Source organism: Salmo salar, chromosome ssa10 (genome assembly GCF_905237065.1).
Source record: "Salmo salar chromosome ssa10, Ssal_v3.1, whole genome shotgun sequence".
NCBI classification, from domain to species: domain Eukaryota; kingdom Metazoa; phylum Chordata; class Actinopteri; order Salmoniformes; family Salmonidae; genus Salmo; species Salmo salar.
In genome coordinates this window covers 107,163,384-107,188,412 of record NC_059451.1, presented here as the reverse complement: position 1 = coordinate 107,188,412, position 25,029 = coordinate 107,163,384, and the positions used below count along the sequence as shown (strand labels likewise).

At 42.0% G+C, this 25,029-nt stretch overlaps 1 protein-coding gene across 3 annotated transcripts in view; it reads left to right on the top strand.

The window, feature by feature from the left end:
* Nucleotides 1–25,029, top strand: part of LOC106561356 (G1/S-specific cyclin-D2) — a 126,012-nt gene that overhangs the window by 82,516 nt on the left and 18,467 nt on the right. The window contains exons 1-3 of one of the 3 annotated variants that reach the window (XM_045688354.1): nt 9,437–9,455; nt 13,742–13,957; nt 18,535–18,694. In XM_045688354.1, the coding sequence (XP_045544310.1) occupies nt 9,453–9,455; nt 13,742–13,957; nt 18,535–18,694 (379 nt within the window). In that variant the 5' untranslated portion in view covers nt 9,437–9,452. Of the gene's footprint in view, nt 1–9,436; nt 9,456–11,980; nt 12,391–13,741; nt 13,958–18,534; nt 18,695–25,029 lie in introns of those variants that run through there. The other 2 variants (XM_014125216.2, XM_045688353.1) reach the window with 2 other exon arrangements.

Here is a 25,029-nt window from a genome sequence, read left to right as displayed (position 1 = left end):
CATGTTTCCAATCCCATTAATCATGTTGTGTATTTAACCCTCTGCTTCCCCTCATGTCCTTGTCGGTGATTGTTTGTGATGTTATGTTACTTGGGTTTTTGTATCGGTGTGCGACGGGTATATTTTACCCATGTTACTTTGTACTTTGGTTTTGGAGTTTGTTTTTTCATTAAATACTCCAGATTAACCAATTTGGTTTCTCCTGCGCCTTACTTCCCTGCCACCTACATACACGAATATGACAGTATGATATGTTACGAATTCTAGCTAGGAGACTAGGTGGCTAACGTTAGCTAGCTGACTAACTTTATCTAGGCTAGGGGTTAGGGTTAAGGTTAGGGTTAGGGGAAGGGTTAGCTAAAGGGGTTAAGGTTAGGGGAAGGGTTCGCTAACAGGGTTATGATTGGGGGAAGGGTTAGCTAACATGCTAAGTAAACTCAGCAAAAAAAGAAACGTCCCTTTTTCAAGACCCTGTCTTTCAAAGATAATTCCTAAAAATCTAAATAACTACACAGATCTTCATTGTAAAGGGTTTAAACACTGTTTCTCATGCTTGTTCGATGAACCATAAAGAATTAATGAACATGCACCTGTGGAACGTTGTTAATTAAGAAGCTTACAGACGGTAGGCAATTAAGGTCACAGTTATGAAAACTTAGAACACTAAAGAGGCCTTTCTACTGACTCTGAAAAACACTAAAAGCAAGATGCCCAGGGTCCCTGCTCATCTGCGTGAACATGCCTTAGGCATGCTACAAGGAGGCATGAGGACTGCAGATGTGGCCAGGGCAATAAATTGCAATGTCCGTACTGTGAGACGCCTAAGGGAGACAGGATGGACAGCTGATGGTCCTCGCAGTGGCAGACCACGCATAACAACACCTGCACAGGATCAATACATCCGAACATCACACCTGCGGGACAGGTACAGGATGGCAACAACAACTGCCGAGTTACACCAGGAACGCACAATCACTTCATCAGTGCTCAGACTGTCCACAATAGGCTGAGAGATGCTGGACTGAGGGCTTGTAGGCCTGTTGTAAAGGAGGACCTCACCAGACATCACCGGCAGCAACGTCACCTATGGGCACAAACCCACCGTCGCTGGACAAGACAGGACTGGCAAAAACTGCTCTTCACTGACGAGTCGCGGTTTTGTCTCACCAGGGGTGATGGTCGGATTCGCGTTTATCGTCAAAGGAATGAGCGTTACTCTGAGGCCTGTACTCTGGAGCGGGATCGATTTGGAGGTGGAGGGTCCGTCATGGTCTGGGACGGTGTGTCACAGCATCATTGGACTGAGCTTGTTGTCATTGCAGGCAATCTCAATGCTGTGCGTTACAGGGAAGACATCCTCCTCCCTCATGTGGTACCCTTCCTGCTTATCCTGACATGACCCTCCAGCATGACAATGCCATCAGCCATACTGCTTGTTCTGTGCGTGATTTCCTGCAAGACAGGAATGTCAGTGTTCTGCCATGGCCAGCGAAGAGCCCGGATCTCAATCCCATTGAGCACATCTGGGACCTGTTGGATCGGAGGGTGAGGGCTAGGGCCATTCCCCCCAGAAATGTCCGGAAACTTGCAGGTGCCTAGGTGGAAGAGTGGGGTAACATCTCACAGCAAGAACTGGCAAATCTGGTGCAGTCCATGAGGAGGAGATCCACTGCAGTACTTATTGCAGCTGGTGGTCATCATATACTGACTGTTACTTTTGATTTTGACCCCCCTTTGTTCCGGGACACATTATTCAATTTCTGTTAGTCACATGTCTGTGGAACTTGTTCAGTTTATGTCTCAGTTGTTGAATCTTGTTATGTTCATACAAATATTTACACATGTTAAGTTTGCTGAATATAAATGCAGTTGACAGTGAGAGGATGTTTCTTTTTTTGCTGTGTTTAGTTGCAAAGTAGCTAAAAATAATGAAGTAGTTAAAAAGTAGCCAATTAACTAAAATGCTGAAGTTGTCTGTTATGAGATTTGAACTCACAACCTTTGAGTTGCTTGACATTCATTTGAGTTGCTAGATATTCATGTTATAAGCCCACCCATCACCCCCTTTCATTTTTGCATTAAGTAACCATCTGTCTTATGTAACCGTACCAAACGTAACATATAATATGAGTTACCCGGATTTACATTTACTATGTTACGTCTAGTCTATGAGACCAGGCTGGATGTGCAAGTGTGAGCGTGAACATTTGTGTGTGTGTGTGTGTGTGTGTGTGTGTGTGTGTGTGTGTGTGTGTGTGTGTGTCATCTCTACATCTGTGTCAGTGTTTGTCTTCAACCAGCAACATGTGTTTTATGGTTCTTTTTTTATCTTCCCAGACTGTTCAATGTTAATATTAGATATACCAGATGAGTCAACACCTGATGGGTATGGATGGAATATTAGAGTGGTATAATTGTTTAAGTAATCTAGTTTATCTTTACTATAAGAGGTTCCTTCATGTAACATCTGCTTGTGCTGGAGACCTTCGGGGTCCTGACCTAACCACACACACTGCAGGGAATACGGGGCCCTTACCCACTGTGCATGTGCGCGTGCAAAATTCAGGTGTTTACAATGACACGACAATGAGCACATCAAGCCTTGAAACCCTGTCAATTTTTTTCTGGGTTTCAAAGTCAATAGAAGAGCATCTTAAATACAGCTGCAGGCAGAAAGGTCTCTGTGCCACCTTATTCCCACTTTCTCAATTGAAGTTGTGGAGAACACATAGTTAAACCTTTCACGTTTGCAATGCTTTTTGTCTGTTTGACAAACAATGTCAATAGGCAGCATTTTTCTTTGTTCCCAACAGGGAGAGGTGCATGAATCATACATTAAACATGATTTGTATGAATTCCTCACTCAGAGGCAGCGTTTCTTTCTTTTTGGGCGATTTGCAGCAGGTGTCAAAATTGGGTGTCACTCAACTTAAACTGTATGCTGTATGATCAGGATTACAGTTGACGTGTAGATAAATGAGGTATCAATCCATGTATTTTTTCCTTTGGATGTTTCTGAAGCATTCCCGTCAATGAATGCCAAAGTACTTTATCGTTTAATATACAGTTCCAAGTATAAAATAATATAATTACAAAAATGTCTGAGCATGTAATATAGCTATTTTAGTATTAGTATTTTAATTATTTGATTTCATCTTTATCAAGAGTGACAATCATTTTGGACATGACTGTATGTCTTGATCTTCAGAGACAAAATGTAATTGAACCTCCCAGGGGATTGGTTGACTTTCATTCCATCTGTCTCTCTATCTGTCTCAAACTGACATCTGTCTGAGAGAACATATTGAGGATAAATTAAAGTCTGGAGTTTGAAGCCCATGCAATGTTTTCACTCAGACAAGGAAGGGAACACATTCTTTAGGAACTAGCCATCAGAGTCATCAGTTCATTAGGGCACACAACATAAAATGTGTTTAAGGTCCAGGTGGTCTCTCCCTGTTTGGGTCAGTTTTCTTCTGTTTGGTGCACATTTGGTCTGGACATGTGGGTGCAAGTCTTCAGGGTGTTTTTGCTCCCTCTGGATCAACGTTTCAAATGACCTGGAATCAGGAGTGCCTTTTTGTGCAGAATTACACCATGAGGGACACAACTTGTGTAAAAGGGTGTGTAACTGGTGGCAGGGAAGTCAGACGCAGGAGAGCAGAACTTGGTAGTAGCCGGAGCAGTTTAATCCAAAAACCAACGACATAAAAATACAAAAACCCGACGAGCACCAGTCAACAAGTGCACAAGCACTTACAACAAACAATCCCACACAAAGACAATGGGGGGAACAGAGGGTTAAATACAACAAATAATGAGGGAAATGGAAACCAGGTGTGTAGGAAAAGAAGACAAAACAAATGGAAATTGAAAAGTGGATCGACGATGGCTAGAAGACTGGTGACGCCGACCGCCGAACGTCACCCGAACAAGGAGAGTGTCACACCCTGACCATAGAGAGCCCTCAGGGTTCTCTGGTGTAATAGGTCAGAGCGTGACTAGGGTGGTTTTCTAGTTATTATAGTTTTATGTTGAGCGTGTCATCAGTCCGGTGAAACCTGTGCCGGCTCCACGCACCAGGCCTCCAGTGCGCCTCCCCAGTCCGGTACGTCCTGTGCCGGCTCCCCGCACTCGCCCTGAGGAGCGTGTCATCAGCCCGGTGAAACTTGTGCCGGCTCCACGCACCAGGCCTCCAGGGCACAGTGTCCAGTCCCGCTCCATGGCCGGAGCCTTCCTCTGCGCCGGTGCCCAGTCCAGGCACTGCATCCAGTCCCGCTCCATGGCCGGAGCCTTCCTCTGCGCCGGTGCTCAGTCCAGGCACGGCGTTCAGCCCGGCTTCATGGCCGGATCCGCGGTCTGAGCGGGTGCTACGTCCCGCACCGGAGCCGCCACCGACGCTAGTTGCCCACCCTAACCCTCCCCGTCTAGGTTCAGGTTTTGCGGTCGGAGTCCGCACCTTTGGGGGGGATATTGTCACACCCTGACCATAGAGAGCAGGGTCAGATAGGTCAGAGCGTGACTAGGGGGTTTTTCTAGTTATTATAGTTCTATGTTGGTGTGTGAGTATGGTTCCCAATTGGAGGCAGCTGAATATCGTTGCCTCTAATTGGGGATCATTATTAGTGTGTCCCTTTTCCCACCTGCATTGTGGGATATTGTTTGTATGAGTGCCCATGTGCGCTACGTATTGCACGTTCGTTAATTCTTTGTTGTTTTGAAGTTTCACTGTAATAAATATGTGGAACTCTACTCACGCTGCGCCTTGGTCCGATTATTTATATAACGATCATGACAGAGAGGAAACGACTTCGTTGGAAGTCGTGACAACCTGCCCCCAGAGAGTCCTTGCAAGACCCCTTGGACCAACAATGCCTTTGTTTTTACTTGTGGGTTGCAAAGGAAAGGAGGGGAAAAAAGCTCTGGTATGATATTGGTAAGCAGTTGTTGCATGAGTGACAAACTTAAGGGCTACCGATATGAACATTGGAAAATCCTAGAGAGCAGTGGGGTGAAGACACAACAGCAGCTGACCTGCTCCGCTCAAAAATGTGCAGTTGTGTTATCCGACAAGTGTGAGAAGAAAGGAAAACCTATATTATGTATCCTCTGGATTGGCAAGGGAAAAGTTACTATCCATGGCAAGCTGTGCACCAGATCTTCCCTCTCATCTCCTTTCCTCTGAGTTCATGAAAGATTGTTGGTGGAGTTCAAAAGGCAGGGTCAAGCATGTGAGAGAGGAGGGAAGAGTAAATAAAGGTAAATGAATAGCAGACTGGCTCTTCTCTGTTGGCAGAGGGATGGTTTGTCTAGTTGGTGCTCTACAGACATCCTTATTTTATGTCACATGCAGGTAGAACAACATCAACTATGTCCTCTCTGTGGAGAGACCCATACATCCCTCAATGTGCTGTCAGCAACCCCTTTGATAGATTGCGTTTAGTTATAAATGCTTTAACTTGTATTTTTGTTTTACTTTTCAAGAGCTGTTTCTTTGATTGATTCTAACGATTTGCTTCAAAAACATATGGGAAGAAATGTGGCTGAAGTTGGTGTTTTTAAGATTGTTGCACGACAACCAGAATACAGCTACGTGTTATTAATTTATCTTTGTCTGTGTCTAGAATCTAGATCACATCTGTTCCCAAGATTTTTGTGGCATGCACCTGCAAATACTGTAATATCAGTCATATGATACAAGACTATTGCAACTTTGCAACTGATTGTAACCAACCCCACATAGCATATGAGAATGTTTGAAGCATGTACCTCTTGTCGGCAGCATCAATTCATCTCTCTAACAGGGAGGGTATTCACCTTGCTTCCTCAGACGCCCACCCCTCGCCCCCCGAAACGTTGGGAGATGACAATTAAACATAGATATTTTGCTCGTTCCCTTGTTTTTGGACTTCATGAGATAAAAACAGGTTTAAAGAAATTGCAGGAGGACATCTTTGCATACAGAATGTCTGAGGGAGTTTGGCTGTGAGTCTACAGCCCTGGTCATTGGTGCCACATTTGCATTGTAACATCAGTAATAGAAGGGTGAGAATAAAGAATAAAAACATCCCACAGGTGCATGAGCTTCCAGGGACAACCCTCGTGAATTTAGTAAGTTGGTTTCTAAAACATATCAGAGTATGGAAAGGGGTTGAGAATGTAGCCTGTAGCATTCGATAATTCTTAATTTATTCTTAATTTCTTTATTTTAACTTTTTGGATTATGTGCATATTGTTGTGTATTGCTAGGTATTTTTACTGCATTGTTGGAGCTAGAAACACAAGCATTTTGCTGCACCTGCGATAACATCTGCAAATCTGTGTATTCGAGCAATAAACTTTGATTAGATTATTTTAATCAATCCATTACACATAGTTACTTTCACTAAATAGTAAATTGAGCTGGCTCTCTAGCTATCCCTCCTATTCTCTTTCCATGTGTGTGGTTTAGAATAGCTTTTACTCCTTTATCCATTGCTCTCTGCACACTCTTAGAAAAAAGGGTTCCGAACGGTTTTTCGACTGTCCCTATAGGAGAACGCTTTTTGATTCCAGGTAGAACCCTTTTGGGTTCCACGTAGAACCCTGTCAAAAGATTTCTTCATGGAACCTAAAAGTGTTTTACCTGGAACCTCAAAGGGTTTTCCTATGGGGACAGCCGTAGGAGAACACTTTTTTTCCAAGAGTGTAGACCAAACTCAGGTCTCTTTTGCTGTGATGTTATGCCACTTCGTCTTTGAGAAATGTGGTCGAAACATATTATAATCGAATCAAATTAATCTGTTTGGCTGAATCAAACATGGATGTATGTGTTCCTAATCTAACGTGTTGTGTTTCAAGCAGACAATTTGGATTGTGTGAAATACGCAGTGTTGGGTGGTTATGCAGACTAAGCTATGGCTATCTGGCTTTCTGGTTCTGTCTGGTTCTGTCTATTTCTGGTTCTGTCTATAGCCTACAGACTGTACTGTGTCTGCACTCTACGATTAGGAGGGATACAGGACACTATTATTACACCGTTGTATTTGCACTTCTTTGTTGATATCAGCTAAAACATTACTGTTATGTAAATAAGTCTAACCAATGGAGCATTGCAAACAGCCTGGTATTGTGGTATGGATGGACAAGTTATTTCTGTTTTGTTATTGTTTTACTCAGACATCTGCAGTTGTTCAACCACAACAAAATAACAGAAATGCTGTTATAAGCTATGAGCATGTGTGAAATAAGCAAATTATAAATATGCATAAGATGTTTTGAACTGAAACATTTAGTGTACATTATTGATAGCATATTTTGTAGCAACTGATCTCTTATGACCACCTAATGTGCAGTCTTACTACATGGTTGTTACTACATGGAGTAGTAATGTAGTATCTTTTGATGCTTGTGTGTGAGAAGCTAAGGAGACTTGTGAGTTATAACAGATGTCCAAGCTCAGGGTAATGCAGGAAATAGAGTTTGCATTGCTTTGTAAGTGTCAACCACATAACTTTCCTGACAAGGTTCTGCTTTATACTCCATAGATTATATTTTTTGATGACAATGTCAGGAGAGTTCTTAATGTTAAAACGTCTTAATTAACTCTTTGAATTACCGTAAGAGTGAATGGTGAGTTTGTTACACCAGTACATTACTTTGCAGTGTTTGGAGTCAGCCAATGAGGCAGTTAGTGAATGGTGAACACATGTAAACACAGAGTGGGGTGGAGTCACTAGTTGGACCTCCTATCAATTGGCATTAACACTGTATGCACATGTTTTTTGTCATGCAAAACTTCTGACCCTGTCATGGTTGATTTATTCTAATGTTTTATTACATCAAGAATATGTTGTATTTATTTGGTCATTTTTAGGGAATATTTTCTCCGCTTTTCACAGTTATCACATGTAACACAACACTTTTTGGGTTTGAATTGCTGCTTTTATAACAACATATAGGCTACTGTTAAAATGTTCACCCCAGGCCAAAAGTATGGAATAAGAGAACAAAAGCTATTTCTATAAATAACATTAGTATATATATTAATTTAGGAAATTAAATAGTGAACTTTATTAATGTTGTTATGGTATATATAATTGAATGGTTAAATTTAATTATATTTAATCAACCCATTCTTTAAACACTATTAACAAGGTTATTGTTAACATTGACACAGTCTTTTAAAAATAATTTCAAATATAAAACTGAATAAAAGGACAAATATAATATATATTGGTGCATACAGTCTGAAATTATATGAAGTCATTCAAACCAAGAACCTACAGAGTGGATTTGCCTCTTTCTACCTTTTGCCCTCTAATATGGTCTGTGAGACATCTAGTTATTTGTTCGATTTATTAGATTTTTCATGTATAAGTGAATAACAAAATGTGTTTTTGTGTTTTCATATAGGCCTATGTTAATTATCTGGTTAGAAAGATGTTATTCTTTCATTGCAGAACTGCACTAATACCAGCTTGCAGCTGTGGCACTTGGCTGCAGGTGTGTTAGAATTATCTATAGGAAGCAACATTCCATGTGTTTTTCAAAACATACTTCTATCACCTGCCATAAATGGGTTTATCTAGAAATCAGCCAACTTTCACACAACCTAATTTAGTAACATTGTGGAAGTGGCATATTTTCAGAATTCCTTTTTGAACCTGTTTGCTAATTATTTTGTAATAGTTTCAAATACAGTTCCATGTAGCAGCCCAATGAACACGTTATGGATGTTTAATTTGATGTATAATGTATATGTAAACATGCTCAAAGGGAGGATAAACAATATTTCTCAGAAATATACTATGAACAGTTGTTGGGAAATGATCAACATTTATGAATTTGAAAGTACAACCTATGTTTGTTGGTATAGACATTCTAGATGGTTTTCAGTTCAAATATGTCAATTTTCTGAATTTTAAATGTTAAAAGGTTTATTTTTCTTTAGATTGTTTATAGTCTATTGCTGTTATTTGTAGAACATTGAAACCTTAAACTCATAAAGTTCCTTCCAAAATTCCCATGTCTGTTAATTTGACACATTTTGAAAACATCATAATTCCTGTTTTGATGTCAGCAACCCACTTGTGCCTTTAGTATGCTGCCTAGCTTACCCCACACTTACATTATCTTCCCGTTATTTCAAAACCTTATGTAGGCTGTTTCATACCACTTTGAGTAAACTTTGAGACAAACCATTGTAGTCACGGGTGAGATATGAGGTGAGATAACTTTTCAAACTTCCCTATCAAATCAAAATAAAGTTTAAAACAAATGTTGCAATATTCTTTAGTTTGTGTCCCATTGGATATCATGTTAATTGCATGCATCCGGGAAATAATGTAGCGCCTCCGCTGCGTTTGACTCTCCTCAGAGCCTGCGGTGACGTCATTATTCCGCGAAAATACAGCATGGTTCTTTCAGGCTGGAGTGCTGAGCCGCTACTGTAGTTGTGGAATGATTGTCGAATGGTATGTGTTTGCTGATTTACCTTCTTTTTTTGTTTTGCATTTGTTCCATGACATTGTAAACTTTAACCTTAGCATCATAAGAAATCTACCATAACTTGGGGATTAGGGATCTTAATGTTCAAAGTGTTGTGTTCCCAAGAGTTTAAACACTACATTTTCCATTTGTTAATATCTGCAGCAAAACGATTGTCTTTGTTGGAAGTAAGAACACAAATGGGCTTATTGGGCTGTCTTTATTTTTCACTTTGTTTAACATGCTGTCCAACAAATGGACATAAAAAAATCATTTCTGATGGCAGTGACAGGTGCATGAACAAGTCATGAGATGCAGAGGCAATCAGAACACGAACAGCCTAAAATAAGTCCCCATTTTGAAAGCCGAAATATGATAAATAGGTTGAAATATGAATGAATGGATATTATAACAAATGCATATTGACACCTGAGGAGGTGGTTGAGAAGCATGGCCATCAAGGCGCTTCACAAGCGTATCTGTCTGGCAAAGTATAAACTTCAATTGGACATGATTGTGCGCATGTTGGCTCAATGTAGTCTACTACTGCATCGTTTTTTGCATTCTATGTGTGAGCGTTTAAGATCAGTCATTATGGCACAAATGGGTTTGCACGATGTAGAATGTTGATTGTTTGTTCTGTTTCTCTGAGGGAAAAAATGTATACCAGAATAATTCATTGAAATGCGTCAGGGACACGATAAATATCTGGGGGAACTCCCCCTGTACACTGCCACAAAACGAGCAACTTTCTGGATGTGTAGGCTAGTGGTCTATACTATTGTTCGTTGAAAAACATCCCTTATTGTCTTTGATGTAGTCGTTCTTGTAGTCCAAAACATTCCGACAGAAGGGGGGGGGGTAATCACTCAGTGCCTCATTCATGTAGTTGTAATATTTGTGGTTGTCATAACAACATAATAGGTTATCATGGAACCAATTAAGAAACAGTTATAGCCTCAGCCTAGGCTATATTTCTCTAATTTTTGCGTATAATATATAGAAATGTTGATCTTTATTGTAGTAGCTTAGTCTGCTTGTCGAACTTCTTACTTTTAAAAGTCTAACTGTTTTTTAGTTAAAACTTTAAAACGTGTGTGATGTGGAGGTTTCATCCATTTGGAATGTGTTGCTTTGCCATGTCTTAATTGCTTGATTGTTGAATGCAATTTTACGATTTCTATCTATGCTAGGGGGGCAATAACATCAGCTAATCGTGTGAATTGATAAATAGTTAGTTATTGTAGGAGTTGGACCGCCCTGGTTCTCCGAATATAGCCTATGCAATAGAATTCTGCCCAGTAACAACCGGCAAGCCTCGGTCACGCGCAGAAGACCTATTGGCTATATGCAAATTGTGACATGGGGAGGAAACTATCTCGAGACAAAAAATGCTTTAAAGAGACATTTCCCACTTCTTTCACAAGTACAAGAACAAAGGTGTTGCCATTCAGACCGATAGAGACACCCACTCGAATGGAATTTAACAACTTTGAGCGCAGCGGAAGACTGCCCCTTCTGCATTTGAAACACAATCCATGCAGGATAGTCTAGTTGACTCATCTTTGGGGGTAGAATATTATTAGAGACTAAGCTTTTTTGGCAAACTATCAGTTCTACTTAAAGCTCCTCCAACATTACACAGTAGCATATTTAAGAGACCTTTATCAAGGCATAATACCTATAATTAAGTATTGGACATGGGTCCTATGTGTATCGTTCTGCATATGAGTGTAATGATCACAACCTCAACAATATGGATTATATTTATATATGAATACATGCAGTTGTCCAATACAGAGCATAGACTGTCGTGGTGTTATCTATAAGAGAAGTTTGTCGCAACAACTGTTTTATGCTGCATTGCATTTCCTAGAAAGCTATCTCATTCAACCACAAGCGAGATGTTGCTATATAAAAGATAGTTATGGTAGACCTTTGTGTGTGTGTGTGTGTGTGTGTGTGTGTGTGTGTGTGTGTGTGTGTGTGTGTGTGTGTGTGTGTGTGTGTGTGTGTGTGTGTGTGTGTCGGGGAGAGGGAGAGCGGGGCGATTAGAAGTTAATCAAGTGCATTCGAAAAAACAACAGAGCAAGCAAATCAACAAGGATACGTTTTTTTGTTGATAAACTGAAATACAGAAATAAAATTAGCCTAATGCATGTTTATGAAGTTGTCAACTTGGGTACATTGCTATTCCTGCATTCATAGCCTAGCCCTAGGCTACATCCCCTCTGAAGGCAGAAAAACTGTACCCTTGACGAGTTTGAACTCTAACACTTGCTAAATGGATAAATTGTTACAATTATATAGCCTATATTATCCGAGTACATTTTCTCAATTTGTTCATGTGACGCATGGGTGGGGTTTTAATTGTGGTAATATTGTCATGATAAAATACAATTAATATGAAGTACGAAGTTGTCATCTAAAAGTGGAGAGAAAAGAGGAACAAATGTTTGAGTAACTGCTCAACATAGTGTGGTCTGCGCTGCTGCTCGCGTCACTTTGGTCGGAAAAGGCAGGCTTAAAATGTAACGCCAGAAGAAAGTAGAAGCGAACTGAGGGGGAGAGGAAAAAGTTCGCAAGGAGAGGCAGGACTACTCTTGGGAGCCCTGCAGTCTCACTTTTATGCCTCCAAAATACTTTCCTTCCAGTTTCTTTGCATCTATCAATTTTGTTATAGTATTTTCACAAGAATAATCCGGCTTTGTAAAAACTGAAACGACCATGGAGCTGCTTTGCCTCGAAATGGACACCATTTTAAGAGCTCGTCCTGATCCGAATATTCTGTGTGATGATAGGGTATTACAAAGCCTGTTGACCATTGAAGAACGATTTATTCCCCAATGTTCTTATTTCAAGTGCGTTCAGAAAGATATTCAGCCATTTATGCGGAGGATGGTTGCTACATGGATGCTGGAGGTTTGTACCGAAGTACTCTGTAGGCTCACGACTCATATCAAAACACACTAAAATCGGACCTTTCGTTCTGTCATTTTGTCCAGTTTGCATGGTGTGAGAAAGAGGAGGGTTGCACATCACATTGCCGAATATACAATCCTGATAGCCTATAATTAGCTTATCTTATTTATATGGTTTTATTTTTTGAACCAAGTCACTGACGATTATGTGTCAGATCCATTGACAGGTGGTTACAGTGGTGTAGTCTATCACCAGATAAAGCTTTTCTTTGCATAGGTCGGATCTAGGAAAGGTGCACGGGATTATTGGTTATATATTTTAAAATTGCCTAAATATGTCCATGCACACGTATGCAGTTCAATGCTAGCCCTATTCTAGCCTATATTCTAACGCCATGTTGTTTTTTCAGGAACTGTTGCAGTTTTTCTGACGATTTTACAGATCATAAACGCTATAACTGTAGTTGATACGTGGCATAAATGAAAGAGCAGTGTCTGAACTACATAGTCATCATTGAAATGAATGCGAAATATTGATCAAACATTTTCTATTTATTTTTAAATATTGGATCGCGGAAGGGTTGCGGGCCTTTCTGTCCCTCTGGTCTCCTCATTGAAATCCGTCACCCAGGAATTAAGTTAGATTTTTTACACTTTGTTTGACATAATATGTTGGGAATTGTCTGAATAGAAACCTGACCGTCAGAGCTTTATTTTCATGTAAGAGTTAGTTTACTAAGATACATGAAATATTTTATATTAATTTTTGAAAATATATTTCGACCTGGCGGTGACGCACTCGAGAGCAGCCACATGCTACTTCGTTTTACATTTGACAATTATTTCGCATTTATCTTCAAATTACATGTTTATCAATTGTCGGGTCTGATGTGAAAGACATTGGTGTTCATTATGATGTGAAAATTATAGGTGTAGACAATTTATTTATATTTTTAAATATTTTAGGAAAATATGACGAAGGAAGAAAAAGAGGTTCCGTACTGTGCTGCATGGGTGTTTTTTGGCTGGGGTAATTGTGACTTGAATTCATTTCTTACTGAAGGAATGTGATTCTATTGACAGCCTGTGCCTGAGAGCTTTTTCAAACATTGAAAATAATCTATTTAGAATTTATTGATGATGTCGCAACAACTCTGGGTGGGGCTCAATTATTGGCCACGTCCCAATGGGTTTCGACGAATATATATGCATATCTGGCTGTTACATTATTTCCTTAATTTCGTTATCATTTTTATGTTTCACATGTATTGAACACATTATAGGTAATTGAAATAACTGGAATTTGATGATGCCAATTGCTGCACATTGTCACATGTTGCCTCTCTCTCTAGGTTTGTGAAGAACAGAAGTGTGAGGAAGAGGTTTTTCCCTTGGCAATGAACTACTTAGACAGATTTTTAGCCGTGGTTCCAACCAGAAAGTGTGATCTGCAACTTCTTGGAGCAGTTTGCATGTTCCTTGCATCCAAATTGAAAGAAACTCGTCCATTAACTGCAGACAAACTCTGCATCTACACTGATAACTCCATCAGACCACAGGAGCTGCTGGTAAGCAACAGTTGGTTTCTGCCAGCAAAATTATGAGTTACATTTCAGATTGTTATTATGGCTTTGTCAAATATGAAACTCATGACTATTTGTTTATGTTATGGGCCATACCTCAAAAGCCACCTACATTATATATGTTTTATATTTATCCATATTAGATAGGCTACTGTCCCTTTTCTCTAAGGATAAGATATTATGGAATGTAATTCACGGAAATCATCAGCAAACCAAGATTAAATGTTTGGCCCCATCACTCTAAGAATGACCCAGAGTGCTTTGTCCCCCAAGAGTTATACTGTACTACAGGTAACTGCCAAAATAAAGGAAACACCCACATTAAATGTGTTAATAGGGCGTTGCGCCACCACAAGCTGCCAGCACAGCTTCAATGCGCCTTGGCATAGATTCTACAAGTGTCTGGATCTCTATTGGAGGGATGAGCCACAATTCTTCCACAAAAATGCTATAATTTGGTGATTTGTTGATGGTGGTGGAAATGCTGTCTCAGGCGCCGCTCCAGAATCTCCCATAAGTGTCCAATTGTGTTGAGATCTGGTGACTGAGACACCCCTCTTTCAAGGTCACTGAGAACTCTTCTAGTCATGGTAGGCAAAGTTATGGGCAACTGGGCATTTTTATACATGACCCTAAGCATGATGGGATGTTAATTGCTTAATTAACTCAGGATCCACACCTGTGTGGAAGCACCTGCTTTCACTATACTTTGTATCCTTGATTTCCTCAAGTGTTTCCTTTATTTTGGCAGTTACCTGTGTATTGGACTGTACAGTAGGGTTTAGTACAGTGGTCTCCATCACCATCTAGTGGCAAATATTTGCAGTAGAACGAGGTCAGCCGTTGAACTGAGGCCAAGGTTTAGATCCGAGGAGTGAGTGATCTTTAGAGACTTCAGTCTACAGAGAGGAAGTCTCACATTTTGATGGTCCTGGCAAACAAAATGTTATCTTTGACCTCAAGTTTGCTCTACTCAAGGTTTGACATAGATGTCCTCAAAGAATGGACACTTTTTGTTTTTTGTAGATCCTGTTTCAAAAAGCCCTTTTTCCAATGTGTTAGAAAACAATGCTTATTACTTGCATACAGTACATTACAATTTTGCATTGGATTAGTTCAGTAATTGGATGTCTTGGTTGTAGGCGCTCACAACAAGGTTTCACTTGACCTGGTGTGGGTACATCCTGCTTGTCTTGGTTAGGGTTTCTGCTGCAGTCATTGGTACCCCAAAGTTAGAGCCTTTGGCAATCTCATAGGGTCATGGTGGACCCAAGTGGTGGTGAACATTTAAAGAGTCAGTTTCTCACATCAGAAAACTATTTCCTCTGCGACGCTACATAAACATTCTTTAGTAAACAACAGTCAATCCCACCCATGTTGTGAAAGAGGCCGCATATTATTCAGCTGAGAGCTTGGGGGATGCCTGGTCCTGGCCCACCTCCTCAGTTGATTGCTGATCCCAATGCTGTGGTACTAAGTATGTATGGGTTGGAGAGGCCAGCTGTTCCCTGTGATGACAGGTCCTGCATCAGTGGTCTTGGGAGGAGGGACAGCCTCAGCCCCTATCTCTCATTGGTTGTTATTGTATTACTTGCTGACAGAAGCATGATCAACATCAGGTGAAGATTCACCTTTTACTGGGAACTGGGCTGGACTGGACTGGGCTGAGCTGTATCCACCCATACATGCTGTTTAGGCATGGGTCAGAGGAGTATCATGTTTCTGAGATGGTTTCATGAGGCTTGCCTGGTCGTGTTCACAATTAGCTTCTCTTTAAGGCAATCTTTTGGCTGACAGATAGATACAGGAAACAGGAGATCAGCTGCTCGGCCCATGTGATCGTTTTTTTTTGTCCCCATCTTTGGTAACAATTTCTTGTAAAATAAACCACAATGTCACCCAGAAGGTGGGACCGGAGGCACCAGCAGAAGGAAGTGGGTGCCTGCATAGAGGGTGTGTTGCAAGGTTTTGCCACATCTCTCTCTCTCTCTCTCTCTCTCTCTCTCTCTCTCTCTCTCTCTCTCTCTTTGTCTCTCTCTCTCTCTCTTTGTCTCTCTCTCTTTTTGTCTCTCTCTCTTTTTGTCTCTCTCTCTCTTTGTCTCTCTCTCTTTTTGTCTCTCTCTCTCTCTCTCATTCTCTCTCTCTCTTTTTGTCTCTCTGTCTGTCTCATTCTCTTTCTCTCTCTCTCGCAGCTTGTGTCTGTCAGCTCGTGTCTGTTTTCTACCACAGCAGAAAGCAGACCTCTAATGATAGAGAGGGGAAACACTGCAGAGTGTGGACAAGAGTTAGGTCACAGTCAGGGCCATCTATCTATACGATTCCTCATTGATTCCTTGAATTCTAACCGCAGCATCACATTTGTCAACGGCCTATTTCTCAGCGGTATATGTGGCATTCTTAAGAAGTGACTCACTGAACCTTAGCAGTTTTTTTACTGTTTTTGTAAGTTGATAGGGAAACACAACACCCTGTGAAACTGAAGTGGGGATATCATAGGGCTGTAGCATAGTGTGTGGTCCCCTTTCAGAGGAGAGGAGAGAGATACAGTTCACCTCATATTGGGAATGAGATTTGGTTATCGGTTCAGAATTACGTACAGTTCATCTGACATTGGGAATGAGATTTGGTCATCGGTTCAGAATTACGTACAGTTCACCTGATATTGGGAATGAGATTTGGTCATCGGTTCAGAATTACAGAGATACAGTTCACCTGATATTGGGAATGAGATTTGGTCATCGGTTCAGAATTACAAAGATACAGTTCACCTGATATTGGGAATGAGATTTGGTCATCGGTTCAGAATTACAGAGATACAGTTCACCTGATATTGGGAATGAGATTTGGTCATTGGTTCAGAATTACGTACAGTTCACCTGATATTGGGAATGAGATTTGGTCATCGGTTCAGAAGTACAGAGATACAGTTCACCTGATATTGGGAATGAGATGTGGTCATCGGTTCAGAATTACGTACAGTTCATCTGATATTGGGAATGAGATGTGGTCATCGGTTCAGAATCACCCTGTCGTGGAGCTTTAAAGGCAGTTAATGGCTGCCACATTGGACCTGCGTTGTCTCATGACTAAGAACCATGTGACTCTCTGAAGGGGAAAATCACTAGTGTCCCAGGTCCCAGGCACAAGGACACTCACAAACCACAAAATTCCTCCCAAATTAGTCACCAGCTCCTTCCGTTACTCATCCTTTCTTCTCTAAGAAACAAGGACAACCATATAACTCAAACATAACCTCCCACCCCCCAAGAAAAATATAACCATGTGATTTAAGATAGGCCTAAATGTCATTGGCTATTGCTGATAGACATTGGGATTGTGCAGTTGAGGATACTACTCACGATTGAACAAGTTCAAGTTGATTAGTTTTAGGGAAACTGTCATTTTGTTTATAGTTTTGCTAGGTGGGGATATTTTTTTTTAGTTTCCTTTTATGCTGTTCACATCAAACATTAGGTATACACTTGTTAAGTCTGTGTGCCAGGTGAGCTGTAAAATCGTTGTAAATTAGCTTTGTTTGGCGTTTGTTTGGCGTTTGTTTAACATTATCGATCGAATTTCAGAGACAGCGTCAATTTGAATTTAGCTAGGTGCTCAAAGTAGCAAAACAGGCCCGAACTGTGGTAAAACTTAATAGCTTCCAACAGGTTATGACAAAGGCTAAACTATGCTATCCTGTGCTAACCTGTTTGCTGTGCATTTTGTCATGCATTTGTACTTCTATAATTGATACTGTGTACAAGACCATGGTACTTCTTGCTGCCTACGGAGCAGCAAGAGGAATTGCCCCTGTCTACCCGAGTCCTCCGTTCTACCACCTCTAGTCTCCTGGCTCTACCACCCCTGCCAAAGGGCAGCTCCTCTGTCCTGGCACCCCAATGATGAAACCAGCTTCCCCCTGAAGATAGGCACGGACTCTGCTGTCCTATCTTCCGAAAACATCTGAAACCCTACCCCCTATTTTAGATAATCCCACAGCACCCCCCCAATAAATAAGCATTTTGTGAACTAACACACGCACTTGACTCATTTTCCTCTTACTAGCTGACTTTGCTGACAGCTACTTTATTGAGGAAAAATGTACTTACTGTGGCTGTGATATGTGGTTGTCCCACCTAGCTATCTTAAGATGAATGCACTAACTGTAAGTTGCTGTGGATAAGAGCATGTGCTAAATTAATAAAATGTAAATGTATTATTATTTTTTTATACTAAATAAATCGTTAACCTAATGATCAGCCATATAGGAACATATTCATTGCCTCTGTTGGCTTGAGCATGTTAGTGAGAGGTAGTTTTAGAGTCCATATCTCCCCCTTCGTCCCCCATCTAACCTGGCTCGGTCTCAGCTAGGCTGGTGCCATGTATATACAGTATGTTTAGCCTTGTTGCCGCTCTCATCCTAAAACAGTCTCTCGCTCTCTCTCCTCTCTCTCTCTCTCTCTCTCTCTCTCTCTTGCCCTCTCTTTTTCTCTCTTGCTCTCTTTTTCTATCTCTCGCTCTCTTTCTCTCTCTTTCCCTCTCTCTCGCTCTCTCTGTTTCAGGAGTGGGAGCTGGTGGTGTTGGGGAAGTTGAAGTGGAACCTGGCGGCTGTCACACCAAACGACTTCATTGAACACATTGTGAGGAAGCTGCCGTTGCCCGAGGACAAGCTGACGCTGATACGTAAACATGTGCAGACCTTCATCGCCCTCTGCGCCACAGGTATGTTGCATCCTTTATCGATACTAAAGTCTCACTGGTGGATATTTATGTCATCAAAAGATGAGCCAATGTGGGTTGCCATCTGATATCACTTCTGGCTCCCATTCCACATTTTGTAAGTCAAAACGATACAGATGTGCTGCCAAGTTAATTAGGTGCGGATGTCTTGCGTCAACATAGTTGCAAAATATCCTTGTCTCCCCTTCTTTCGACACAAAATCAAAATATATTTTCTGAGCAACAATGACTGGAGGAGACCCCATTCAGGTGGCTTTGTGGGCCCCCCGTCATGTGGTGTCATGTCTCTTAAGTGAGATGTATTACCTCAATGTGAAAATATGTGGGGCTTAGAAAAGCATGTGTCATGGAGGACGTGTCTCTGTGAGAGTCTCATGTCCACGTCCATCATGTTCTCTCTCCCGGCTGCGGCGGCTGGTACGGTCATGTTCTGGAGGCATATCAGTGGCTATCAGAGAATAGAGTGACACTTCAAAGGGCAACAGCCTGGTTTAAAGGACATTCCGGTGTTCCTGTGTGCTCTGGGACCAAGGGAGGACCTGATGGGGGTGGGACTGGGCATGGGACTGGGCATTGTCCCCTCCGCTTTCCAGGGTGAATTGTTTCTTCAAGATCAAACATCGAGTCGTGGGAGTGAGAGGAGATTCTCTAAATATGAATTGAAAATCTGGAGGAGGAGGGTGAGAGCAAAGAAAGAAAGAAAGAAAGAGAGGAGGAGGAGTATATTTTTCCTGCAGTCCCGCATAGTGTTTTCATATCTGTCCATTTCCCTCTCTTACGCCTCCCTACTGCTTGAGGGCATGATGACTTTCCCATGTTCAGGGTGTGTTTGTGGGGCAGTTTCTCCCAGCACACAGCCCAGCAGTATGGGGGGTAATGGGATCCAGAGCTGCAGCAAGGCTCCCCTCTCCCTCCCTGGCCCCTCTGGACTCCACCCCAGGGTCTCACCTCTGGCCCCACAGGAATGCCCCCTACATTCCCTTATGGGTGAGATCCATGTGGTGGTAGAGGAGTGTGTGTATGGATGGATGGAAGGGAGTTACGGTGACAGGTCTCTAAACATTGCCACTTTTGATGTAGAATCCCATTTCTGATTGTGCAATTGATATTGTATGTTGTGAAAGACAGAGCACATTGATGGTCTCCATGGGAACTGGCCCCATTGTTCGCCATTTGTCTCTCTGTGGCTCTCTCTTTTCCTCTCTCTTTCTCGCTCTCTCTTCATGCTCTCCTTTATGTTCTGTGCCATTGGAGAGATGAATGTAAGGAACGACTGTGTCAGTGATCAGACCTATTCCCAAAGCAACATTGTGCAAGGCTCCCAATGCACTTGGTCCACAATTGCTTCAGTGAGGCAGTGGATATACATATATGAGTATTGTGGAGGGAGATGTCTTCCTGACGTCTTGTAGAAGGAAGCCTTGTTGCAGATAACTAGGATTAGCAGCAGGCTATTTTGTCTGCATACTCTCCTCAGATTTCAGATTCATATGTAGGCAAAGAGCATGCTGAACAATTTGGTGCATCTGAAGATCTCTGGGAATTCAAAACCCATTTTGTGCAACGTTCCCAGCCATAAATCAACTCAACTATCTTGTGAGATTCCTCCCTGAGAATCCCCCTCCAGACATGCTTAGAAGGTGAAGCTGAAGGAGGAAGTTTCTAGGGCTTTGCTATTTGCAAGACAGTTGACAACAGATCTCCTGGGGTCTCAGTATTTCATGCATAGAAGTGATTCAACTCACCCCCACCTCCACTCCCTCTTCCTGGAAAATGTGCATAAACCAACCCTTCTGTATTTGATGGAGTGAGAGAGAGGAGAGGTGAAGAGGAAAAAAAGGCTCTAATTTTTAATGGTTCCTCTCTTTTGATGGAAAAGTTCTGTTCGAGGCACTCTGTGGGGATTTGGTCAGGTGGCTGTGGGCCGGGAGGCGCAGGCTGGTTCAGTATTAATTAATAATGAGGGAGGGTCCATTCAGCACTATGCAAATGGTCTCGGGCTCGGCTACAGAGGCTGGGAGAAAGGAGACAAAGAGCCGGCTCTACATTTCATATGCAGAGGCATGTAAGGGTCAGCACAGCGGGGGCACTCCATAGGAATCACCAGCGTCTCCCCAGGGAAGCCTACAGGATAATGGTGGAGAAACAAGCCCATTAAGGGAGATTATGGCCTCCTTCTTCCACAGAGACACCAAGCACTTCTTGTCCCCTTGTTTCCCCCTGGTCTCCTGTCCCGTTCTCTTTTAATAGAGGTAAAGGAGGGGTTGGGGATAGTGGTGCGCGGGTCAGTTGTTGGTTCACCCGTACCAGCCCGCAATTCCTAATAACCAATCCGCAACTGCCCGACTATATGTGATAAAGTGAACATCTGAGGCCCGCACCCGAACCAAACCCGCAAAAATGAAAACGTGCTATAGGCTACAGTCAAAGACGGTGGAACGATTTTTTGAGTGAGGGTGCAGGATTATTTTTTGCCTGATTTGGATATGTTTCTGCTTATAATTTCTGTCATTTTGGTAGGCTATTTCTTAGTCCCCTTGTCTATAATTAGATACATGCAGCTTCTCTTCTGTCATTATACACTGAGTATACAAAACATTTAGAACACCTGCTCTTTCCATGACATAGACTGATCAGGTAAATCCAGGTGAAAGCTATGATCCCTTATTGATGTCACTTGTTAAATCCACTTCAATCAGTGTAGATGAAGGGGAGGAGACAGGTTAAAGACTGATTTTTAAGTCTTGAGACAATTGAGACATGGATTGTGTATGTGTGCCATTCAGAGGCTGAATGGGCAAGACAAAATATTTAAGTAGCTTTGAACGTGGTATGGTAGTAGGTGCCAGGCGCACCGGTTTGTGTCAAGAACTGCAATGCTGCTGGGTTTTTCATGCTCAACAGTTTCTTGTGTGTATCAAGAATGGTCCACCACCCAAAGGACATCCAGCCAACTTGACACAACTGTGGGAAGCATTGGAGTCAATATGGGCCAGCATCCCCTTTCAAAACCTCGTAGAGTCCATGTCCTGACAAATTAGGAAGGTGTTCCTAATGTTTGGTATACTCAGTGTATGTTACCCTAAGAAGACTAAATAAACCCTTGCTCACCAGAATAATGTCATACATCGATAGAATGAATGCTTCAATCTAGTTGACATTGGTAAACTTTTCTCTGTCATCTTCTTTCACGGAGCAAAGATGTTTAGGGGCCAGAGAGAAAATGCAATTAGAAAACAACAAAAAACTGGAACGATCAATTTGACCGGTTTTAAGGAAATATAAAGCTGTGAAAACAACCCAACATGTTTCTGGTAAGATTTCAGTTAGGCTTGGATGCATATTTTATATGGTTGAAATACTATCAGTTTTATGATGCTGATAAAGATAGCACCTCTGTGGTATTTAACTGAGCATTCAAATTCTCTCGAGGGTGAAAGAAAAAACATATTTCTCCACTCCAGTTCCCAGGTCAAAATTTTGCCCACATTTTGTGTATCATTTTACTGCAAGAAATGCTTAATTCTGCAGGAGTTAATATTAAGGCTATGTGAGAGGTTATAGACCTACAGTCAGTGTCCAGATTTCATTCTCCATTTAACCCATCTGAACAGTAGGTTACAGTTCCTTTGACATGACATAGGCCTATTTGAGGTCCCGGTTTTGTGACTGTCAAATTTGCAAAGCTCCTCACAATCATCACACATAACATAGTGTTATGTTATGTTTTACCACTTCACCAACTCATTCCCAAACATTTATTTTCTGGCCCTCCCTTCTCTTTATTTTCAACCCTCTTTTCACAGCTTTTCCGACATTGTTATTTTTGCCTCTGTGGATTGACAGGAACTTTATCTGCCCGTTCCCAAAACCATTGGGCGATTGGCGTGTAGGCTTTTCGGCGCTAAATCTTAAGCTTATGCACTAATGCCAGACAGCCTAAAATAATGAAAGAAACCCTCAATGTAGCCTATAGATATAAATTGCACAAGAATGACATTTATGACTGTTTTAAGGTATTGTTTTCTCTTTATTCAACCCGCCCTTCACCCACCCGCCCTTCATCCACATGGATATAACCGTGGGGACTGCCGGTTATGAGTCAACCCGCGCATCACTAGTTGTGGAAGGAAGCAGATAGGCCTGAACCTGTCTAATAATCAGCTTCATCCGACTACTTTACTAGAGGTGGGATTTACAATCCACTGGGACTGCATGGCGTAGGTCTTTAATTCTATACCCGTGTTTGTTAACAGAAAAGGCTTCTGATTTGATTAGTCAGAGCTTCTAACAAATTATTCCTCCTCCTCCTCTTCCAACTAATGAACCTCCTCTCTCCGTCCGCACCAACTCCATTGATGTCTGATTAATCTGCAGCATCCATCCATGAGGCTAGAGGAAGCTTCCTCACAGTGTGCACACAGGAATGTGATACACGGTGTGTCATAGAATGGTATGTCCTGAACTAGCCTCACCTCACTGTGGTTATCAACACCACATCAGAAAACCTGGGGGCGGCCAGACTTCCACTGAAAAATACTAAAGGCTGATCCGGGAGGACCATGTAAAACAGGGCACTAGCAGAGCGCTATAGGCTCTGCCCTGAATGACGGGTCGCCACTGCATGTGGTAGACAACATAACGGGCTAGCATGACATGTCACAGTACTTACACTTAGATGCACGCACTAAACACAGGTCAAATGCATATGCTTTTAAGAAACAGTTAATTATCTTCTGACCACGGTCTCACTCTGACGGCAGGAGTGGGGTTCAGTGAGGCGCACAGGGAGTGGCAAACTGTGATTAGCTGATACAAGTGGGGGGGCTTGTAGCTACCACTAATAAGAAAATAAGGGGTGTTGGGTAAGTACAACAAACTCCTTGTTCAGGGGTGCTGAAACTGCAGACTGCAGGTAGCGTTTCCACCACTTCCCAATTCACCAGACGAAGTTCCACCCCATTCCTTTTCAATGGGAGCACGTGGAGCAATGCGCAGAGGATTGTGGGAAGGTGAGCGGAGCGATAGAAAAAGTTCAGCTCTGCTCTACTTTATGCAAATTGCACGCGGCTACCATTGCCGTTAACCAATCATGTGAGGAAAATCTTCCGTTCATGAAACACTGTTACGCCTGTCATTAGTTCCGGGCAAGCACAACCAAGAAAGATGTAGGAAAGCCAATCATCGCTGTCTGTTTTTCCAATTCTATATGATTTTACTTTGCTAGAATACAGAGACAAAATAAGGTCCATGGCATGGAGGATTGTAGCGAATTGTTGGTGTTAATGGTAGGTGAAGAGAGATTTGCCCAACGATGTTCGCTTGTGCTGCTAGCTAGCTGTGAACATCAAGCAACCTAAACCTCAAAACTGTGATCAAAGCCACCATTTGTAAATGTGTTGAGTAAATAAAGGTGAAATAAATAAAATACAAAAATAAATTGTATTGTGAAATGTGCCTACCAAAGGATAGAAATCACCAGTAACACATTATAACATTGTAAATGATACACTAAGCATGAATTTCCCATGTAATATGCTACCAATTGGATTATGGTATCTTAACATTATGATTGTCATATATGAACTTCCGGCGCCGACAGAGATGGCCGCCTCGCTTCGCGTTCCTAGGAAACTATGCAGTATTTTGTAATTTTTTTTATGTCTTATTTCTTACATTATTACCCCAGGTAATCTTAGGTTTAATTACATACAGTTGGGAGGAACTATTGGATATAAGAGCAACGTCAACTCACCAACATTACGACCAGGAATACGACTTTCCCGAAGTGGATCCTCTGTTTGGCCCACCACCCAGGACAATGGATCGGATCCCAGCCGGCGAACCAAAACAACGACGCCGTAGAAGGGGCAGACGGAGCGGTCTTCTGGTCAGGCTCCGTTGACGGGCACATCGCGCACTGCTCCCGAGCATACTACTCACCAATGTCCAGTCTCTTGACAACAAGGTAGACGAAATCCGTGCAAGGGTAGCCTTCCAGAGAGACATCAGAGACTGTAACGTTCTTTGTTTCACAGAAACATGGCTCACTCGAGACACGCTATCGGAGTCGGTACAGCCACCTGGTTTCTTCACGCATCGCGCTGACAGAAACAAGCATCTCTCTGGTAAGAAGAAGGGCGGGGTGTATGCCTTGTGATTAACGAGACGTGGTGTGATCATAACAACATACAGGAACTCAAGTCATTTTGTTCACCTGACTTAGAATTCCTCACTATCAAATGCCGACCGCATTACCTACCTAGAGAATTCTATTCGAATATAATCACAGCCGCATATATCCCCCCAAGCAGACA